We start from the raw sequence: 8276 nt of genomic DNA on the forward strand, positions 1-8276 counted from the left end.
TGCTGATAGGTCATTTTTCAGAAAAAAGTGCTAGTCACGAAAAAAATCAATATGGCGGCCCTTTTTTCAAGATGGCCGCCAGACATGTCCCTGTTTTGTGGTTTTGCTAAAAAAAACACAGTGCAAATTATATGAACATGAAATTTGGCAATAATGTTCTGTGTAGGTCATGTTATCAGCTAAAAGTGCTAGCCCCCAAAAAAATTCAATATGGCGGCCATTTTTTCAAGATGGTCGCCAAAAAATCCCCCGTTAGTGGTCTTGCTCTGGTGTCAAAGTACAAAAGATGAATTCAATGAAACATTTTTGATTTATTGCCATTATAATACTGAATTATATGCAGAAAAACAGAATGATTGCACAATTAGCCAATCTGGCATGATGAAAAGCCTATTTTTCACAGTGGATAATCTTGTGAAACCCTTACATTCCAATGCTTCTCATCTCATCTCATTATCTCTAGCCGCTTTATCCTTCTACAGGGTCGCAGGCAAGCTGGAGCCTATCCCAGCTGACTACGGGCGAAAGGCGGGGTACACCCTGGACAAGTCGCCAGGTCATCACAGGGCCATTCCAATGCTTTTTTGGGAAAATTCCCATATCTTTCCTAAGCTCCAAGAGTTGTTTCTTGCTGATTGATCCTTCCATCAAATAGTCCCAAATGAATTGGTCACATGATTTTCCAGCATGCTCATAGGCCTTTCAGAGAAAAACAAGTGAATGAAAATAGTGCTAATGCTCAACAGTGAAAAATAACTTGGTCAAATCTATGACATCGACAAAAATATCCATTGCTGAGATCTATCTTTTATCCCTGAACTGCTACCCCCCTCCCCCAGCACCCAATTACACAGTTTTAGGTAGACAATGCCCCCTACCATAAAAATGGTTTGCCAGCTCTGATTTATGAATGGATATGTACCACTGTCCAAAGTGAAGTTTGGTAGACCATTTGAATTTGGATTACTTTGCCATCGCCAGCATGGCTAGGCCCAAAGTTCAGTCACTGTTCCTTGCTTAAAAATCTCACAAGGGCAACTGCACAGTGGAGTACACCCTATTCCAGCCTTCGAGCACTTGCATTTGGGATACTAACTCAATGTTTAGCTGACATTGAACCCCATGCTGAGTTTCACAGCAGTGTCTGTCACCAGTGTGCCCTGGTAGTGAGCGACATACACTCTCTTCTTACGCCCTATGAACTGCCAGAAGATGTGCCATTACTCGGCGTCCTCATAGTCCTGTTCCAGTAAGTGCCATTACTCGTCCTCCTCATCCCCTTCCAGTTAGTGCCATTACTCAGTTTCTTCTGCCAAGAGCAACTGGTTTTGAGGCGCCAGATACCCGCCTTTCGCACCACCTCTATCTGCAAAATCACCCCTGCCGGCTCTGGAAGGCTAGGGTGGACACTTGACTGCCAGAGGCTGTGTGGTTCGCAAGCCATTTGGGATATTTTGTAAGCAATGAGAGCTCATTGCCATCCCGGCAATAGCAGTCCATTTTAGGGGCACACATGAGCACAACCACACAACGGGGATGTGCGTCTGGCAGCCATCTTGAAAAATAGCTGCCATATTGAATGTTTTGGTCTGTTAGCACTTTCAAGTGAAAACATGACCTACACAGAACATTATTGCCAAATTTCATGTTTATATAACAATTTGCTCTGTGTTTTCTTAACAAAAACATGAAACGAGGATGCGTCTGGCGGCCATCTTGAAAAATGGCCGCCATATTGAATTTTTTTCGTGGCTAGCACTTTTTTCTGAAAAAGTGACCTATAAGCAATAATCATGCCAAATTTTATGCTTATATCACAAACTGCATGATGGTTTGCTTAACCTGCTCTACTACCAGCAGGGCCGGCTCTAGGTCTTTGGCTGCCCTAGGCGAGATTGAGTTTTGGCGCCCCCCCCCCCCAAGGAAAAAAAAACCCTCTGATAACATCTAAATAACACTTTAATCTAATCACTCTATTCTATTACTATTAAACAATGTACGGTGCATGGACAATAAACAAGAAGTCATTTTTATCTTTTTCATTATTGTTATTATTGTTATCATTATTAACATAAAGTGTCACAAAGTAAAATGACCACACTAATCCAATACATATCTCCATATAATGGGCAAAAACTCTTCCGCACCTTGTTCAAAGTGTAGTGCATGGACAATAAACAAGAAATTATTTTTAGTTTCTTTTTTGCTATTAAAAGTTAAGTCATCTCTGAAGAATTAACACATTAAATGAATAAAAAATTCTACAATTCTAAATTGTGCAAACTTAAGCACCCTGTTAGGACACCAATGGGCTGTATTTTCAAACAAAAGTGCTATTATGGGTACTTTGTTATTGCTGTTTGCAATAACAAAGTTATGGATTAATAATAACTTAGTACCCATAATAACAAAGTTATTATGGGTACTAAGTCTATTGCTGTTTGCATCTAGTTAGCTAGGCAGACATTGATTCAGGCGTCTAAAATATTAATTTGCCACTATAATGGTTGATATGAGAGATTAGATCAGACTTACCTCTATACTTGGCTCTGTTTCTTCCTGTAGCCTTCGTTTGCGCCCTTGCGCACCCGAGAGTTTGGATTTCTTCATTTAAGCACTTGTAGTCTGGGCTACTTTTTGCAGTGTGTGTCTTCGGGCGCGCAAATGCGCATCCACGGCTATTCTCTGTTTTGGCCATGTAATCATAGCCGGCGATTGTGATAGGCAACCTAGGCAATTGCCTAGAGCGCAAAGTGTGCCCAGGGGCGCCAAGGGCAACCAGAACCCCACCAAAAAGGAGGGATGGAGTTATTGAATGGAGATGTTACCAAGTGCATCAGTGGTGTACAGTGTTTTCAACCACTGTGCTGCCGAACTCTAGTACGAACACTAGTGTGCCGTGAGAGATCACCAAGTGTACTGTGGAAAATTATAGAATGACTGTATATTGTAAATATTGGCAACAGCGTTTTAGTTTCAGTTAACATTTTCTATTGGTGATGTGCCTTGAGATTTTTTCATTGAAAAAAGTGCGCCCTGGCTCAAAAAGGTTGAAAAACAAGTGTAGCCTACGCAGTAGTGGTCGGTGATTTCCTTATGCCTACTAAAAATGCACAATGATAGGTTATAAGGGGGGCGGGGGGAGCGGTGTTCATCGGGGAATGAGAATGGCTATAGACAGGGCGAACCACTGTTGAGCGCTTATTGTTTCATGATTAACAACCACCACCACACCCCACCACACCCCACCCCGCTTTTTTTGACAAATTGCACCCTGACTACATGCTTTGCTGTACAATTAAATTAGGCTAAGACATTATAATGCTGACTCGTTTTCAGAATAGTGGAAGTCATAATTTTTCTCCCCCCGTTTCTGCGCCCCTGGGGATGGACGCAGCGCCCTTAGCATTTGCCTATATTGCCTATGCCACGGGCCGGCTCTGACTACCAGGTCATCACAGGGCTGACACATAGACACAGACAACCATTCACACCTACGGTCAATTTAGAGTCACCAGTTAACCTAACCTGCATGTCTTTGGACTGTGGGGGAAACCGGAGCAAACCCACATGGACACGGGGAGAACATGCAAACTCTGCACAGAAAGGCCCTCGTCGGCCACGGGGCTCGAACCCAGACCTTCTTGCTGTGAGGCAACAGCGCTAACCACTACACCACGGTGCCGCCACCCACTTGTGGATCTGACATGGAATTACCCTTAGGATAAGAAATGCTCCATGTAAAATTTGGGATGATCTCTTATTCATGATGAAATGGTAGCCAGTTCAAAATTTTGCCCAGAATTTGGGGATCAGTGACCTCATCTGCTTTTGGTTGCTGATTCAATTCCCTGGACCGGCAGGAATGGCTGAAGTGCCCTTGAGCAAGGCACCTCACCCCCCAACTGCTCCCCAGGCTGCACTGGTTATGTTGTACGTCGCTCTGGATAAGAGTGTCTGCTAAATGCCTGTGATGTAATGTGCTTTGTAACATGGCTTACCCACTTCCCTAAAACACTTTTTCAAAGTTATACATACTATGAAGAAGAAACTTGCATAATTATGTCAGTGTTGTAGTCGAGTCACTAATCCTCAAATCCGAGTCCAGTCTCGAGTCCTCAGTGTTCAAGTCACGGGCGCAGATAGAGGGGGGGATGGGGGGGGATTCGTCCCACCCAGATTTAAATTCACCTCGCTCGGTCCCCCCCACTTATAGGGAGGAAAAAACGTCTATGCTGTCTTTCTTTGCATAAGGCAAACCTCACGGAAAAATCAAAAGACTAATTACCATTCAGTTTATTGAGGTGCACAGCAGTGTATAGACCCTTTTCAGTCACGTGACCTTCTTAAACGCGACCACCATTTTGGACATGTAGCGGACTTCGGCTCGAATTGGTTTGAATGCGAGGAAGGCGACAAATGGAGAACATACAAGAAAAAGGAGCGAGATGCAGAAAATACCTTCGCTATCCAGCGACGTAGGGCATTTACAGGGCGAGCAGAGGGAGAAATAACAACAGTAACGACACATTAGCAATGCCGTACAGAAATAACGGTTTATGGCACAGACCCTTTTGGTTCTCGCTCATCTAGCTGCTACAATGACTGCTTAGACTGCAACAATAATACCTAACACACATTTAAGTATCCGTCGTAAAGACGTGAAACTCGTCGAGTGACGAGTGTGTTCATTGATCAGCTAACACAATCTAAAAGTAGACATACCATCACACTGCCCTGGCGCTGTGTACAGTTCACCTTCTATGGTTTGTGCACTCACTATTTGCCATTACTTTCTCCAACCGTTGTTACAAATTACAGGGAACGGCCTGGATTTAAGAGACAAATACATGTTCCTCTTGTTTTGAACACTTATTTGTAGGCAGTAGGGATGTGACTTCTGATCAAAAACACTATTCGAAATTCGCTAAAAGATATTCGAAATTCGATTCGAAAATCGACAGAACCCCGCCCGCCCCACCCAAACGCGCGCACACATGACAGACAGGGTGAAAGTGGTAACGGTTTAATGAGTCATCAAAAAACAAACTTCCATTCACCTCACACAGCCTACAGTATCAAACAATAATATAGGCTTCCAATTTTATTGTACATTTCTATGCAGCCACGACTATTTTCGTCTGTTAGAAGGAACCGCGGGTGAAACTGCCCGTTTAGGAAACGATAATGAAAGCATTCGAACAGTCAGAGCAGAATAAACTTAAGACATATTTTTGTTCAAAAAAATTAACATGTCGACGTGGTCGGGATGGAGACGGGTACGCAGCCTATTGACAATTAGACCGGCTGCGGAGAACACACGCTCCGATGGCACGGACGTTGCAGGCACACACAGGTAGGCGCTGGCCAACTTTGCCAGGCGAGGGTATTTCTGTTGATTGTCTTTCCACCATGTCATCGGGTCAGTGTGGAGCGGTGGGCATGTATCCTGGCAGTACTGAGTCAATTCAGTCACGCATGTTGCCCTCTCTGTGCTGTAATCCTCGCCAAATATGACGGCAATTGCTGCTGTTAATGGGCCATCCTTTCGGGAATGTTTCGGTTCGCTGGGCCCTTCATGCGATTCCGCCGCCTCTCCGGCCTCTTCATCATCTGCCATGGACAGAAGGTTTCTCACCTCGGCCTGCACTGTGTTTCTCACCTCGTCAGTTGCGAATCTCAGGTGTTTGTGTCTGGGATCCAAAAATGAGGCAATGTATGCGACCTTGCGTGCGCTGCTGGCATTTTCAGGTGCAAGGCGCTCTTTCAATGAGGCAGACACCGCTTTTTTGAAATCGGTGACTTTGGAAGATTCTTCTGGGAGTTCTTTGAGATGTTTGGACAGTAGGTTTGCAACCACTGGAAAAATCATAGAGAGCGACACATTCGACTCTCCACATAACGCAGTGGTGGCGCATTTGAGTGAGTACAGCACAGGCAAAATTTCCTCCATCACACCCCAGCTATCATCGGCCAATTCCAGGGTGCGCACATCCGATAATTTGGTGACATTTCTGTCTGACAAGACAGCGCACACAGTCCATCTCTGTTCTAACAAGCACTCGAACATGTCATGTATCGAATTCCATCTCGTCCGGCAGCTTTGCACTAACTTGTGTGCAGGCACGTTTAGGAGCTGTTGCTTTTGCTTCAGAGCTTCTGTTGCCACCGTGCTATGATGGAAGTGAGACACCAGACGATTGGCAGCTTTTACGACGTGGTTTATGTTTTGCAGTTTGAAACCGTCGTTTGTAGCCAGTTGAAGAGTGTGTGCAAAACAAGGCTGCGAGTCCCACCCCAGCCCGGCGTCGGAATTGGCTAGAACCATGTTACTGGCGTTATCATGCACGCACGCGATGACTTTTCCAGTGAGACCCCAGTGGTCCCTCGCGTTAGACAGTACATTTGCGAGATTCTCAGCCGTATGTCTCTCGGGCATGGCTTTGGTCTGCAGAACAGCACTCTGCATCTCCCAGTCTAGCATGTAATGGCAGGTGATGGTGACATAGGATTCCGTTGTCAGCGCCGTCCACGAATCTGTAGTTATGGACACTTTATGGGCATTCGCTAATTTCCTTTGTAGGATGCTTGCATTTTCATCACGAAGTTTTTCCAGCCTGCTAGTGATTGTTTTTCGACATGGAACTCTGTATTCAGGCTCAAGAAAGTTCATCAACTCTCGAAAGCCTTCTCCTTCCACAAAGCTAACAGGCAGCATATCTTTAGCTATCATCTTAGTGAGAAGAGTTGATATTTTTTCGGCACGGGCGGCATTCAACTTAGATGACCTCACCATGAAAGCGGCAACTGACTGCTGCCCCGAAGTCACTTCTACTGGATGTCTCGCTTTCAGGTGGTTGTGCATGGTGGTGGTTGATCTGTGGTATGCCAGCTTTACCTGACAGATGTTGCATTCCACTTCATTTTCATTTATCAAAGTAAATGAGGATCATACGGAACTTTTGCTACCTCGCTGCATCTCTGCATCGCACCGCATGTTGCAAATTGCAATTCTTCTTCTGTTATTTTGACTACCTTTACTGTACGGTAGCGGCACCCTCTGGCCGAATTAATGCAACAGAGTATGTTAGGAACAAGGAAACGCCTTTCCGCGCTCATTTTTTTTTAGTGGAATGTAACGTAAGCCAAAACGGCATTCGAAATTACTATTCATTATTCGAACTCGTCACGAATATTCGACTATTCGAAAATCATGTCCCATCCCTAGTAGGCAGTGCTTAATTTGTAAAGTGGGAGGTCCCGGAGCGCAGAGGATGAGCAGCTCCGGTGCGGAAAAAAGAGGGGGGAGGGGGGCGCGGCACTGCGCTTCTGGGCATGTTTTGTAATAACACTGCAAATTAAGTTCATCTGCAGATATTTTGTGGATGTCGTTTCATGAGAGAAATCACCAAGACAGATATCAAAATCAGACATTAACACTAAATAAACTTGCATTTTTTTATTTAATTATTTGGGTTTTTTTTTTGTTACATAGTCAAAAGAGGTATCGGATCACCGGATCCAGTGTAAATAGCTGCCGGAGCCAACGCCCGAGGTTCCGGAGCGCGCTCCGGCTTGCTCCCCCTCAAATTAAGCGCTGTTTGTAGGACACTGCCTCTGATCTGTCCTACAGTCTACCAACAGCAAAGGAACACAACACTAGCTAATGTCGTTAGCTAATAGCTACTACAGAAGAACAAAGAGGTTACAATGGGTTATTTTAGCCTATTTGGTTACACACTCGCCGCCACAGAATGTTAACAGCAATGTAATGCCTTTTCTGGCTAATTTTATTCGTCTTACCTCCAACAAAGTGGTCACTACACAAGCGCTGGTATGCCGAGGGCTGCCAATCTTTCCTGTTTATGGCCGCTATCCATCTTCTCCCTCAGGATCCGATAAAATGATAACCCTTGCCTTGTTTGTTGATGGTTACTACATCCAGGTGCACAACAATATAGTGGCATGATGGAAGTCTTGCTGAAAATAAACACTTTCTTTGCTGCCGTTCCTCAGTGCTGGCTGTGGTAAACTACTGGTAGTACATGTCCAAAATGGCGGCCGCGTTTGTCGTGACGTCACGTGAAAAGGGTCTATACATAGATGCAACTGCGCAGACTGCACGGGTTGCGAGCTTGAGCTTGGTTGCTATGGTTACGCACAACAAGAGCCATATCGGGGACAGCGCCTCCTAGTTCAGGACCCCAACACGGCATGATGAAGGGTGCCAAAAGGCAGAAAACGATTGCATCGCTTTTTCAAAAAAAAAAACGACT

General features: G+C 44.8%; 1 protein-coding gene across 1 annotated transcript; it reads right to left on the bottom strand.

Annotated features, from left to right (window-relative positions):
• Nucleotides 1–5221: 5221 nt before the first annotated feature.
• Nucleotides 5222–6733, bottom strand: LOC132875432 (E3 SUMO-protein ligase ZBED1-like). Its single transcript, XM_060912208.1, has one exon. It carries the CDS (start codon nt 6731–6733, stop codon nt 5222–5224), a length of 1512 nt encoding a protein of 503 aa, XP_060768191.1.
• Between the last annotated feature and the right edge of the window lie 1543 nt (nt 6734–8276).

The sequence above is a fragment of the Neoarius graeffei genome, chromosome 28, assembly GCF_027579695.1.
Source record: "Neoarius graeffei isolate fNeoGra1 chromosome 28, fNeoGra1.pri, whole genome shotgun sequence".
In the NCBI taxonomy this organism is placed as follows: domain Eukaryota; kingdom Metazoa; phylum Chordata; class Actinopteri; order Siluriformes; family Ariidae; genus Neoarius; species Neoarius graeffei.

Coding starts and splice junctions, on each gene's coding strand:
- LOC132875432 (XM_060912208.1), bottom strand. CDS start 6,733: ATGATAGCTAAAGATATGCTGCCTGTTAGCTTTGTGGAAGGAGAAGGC.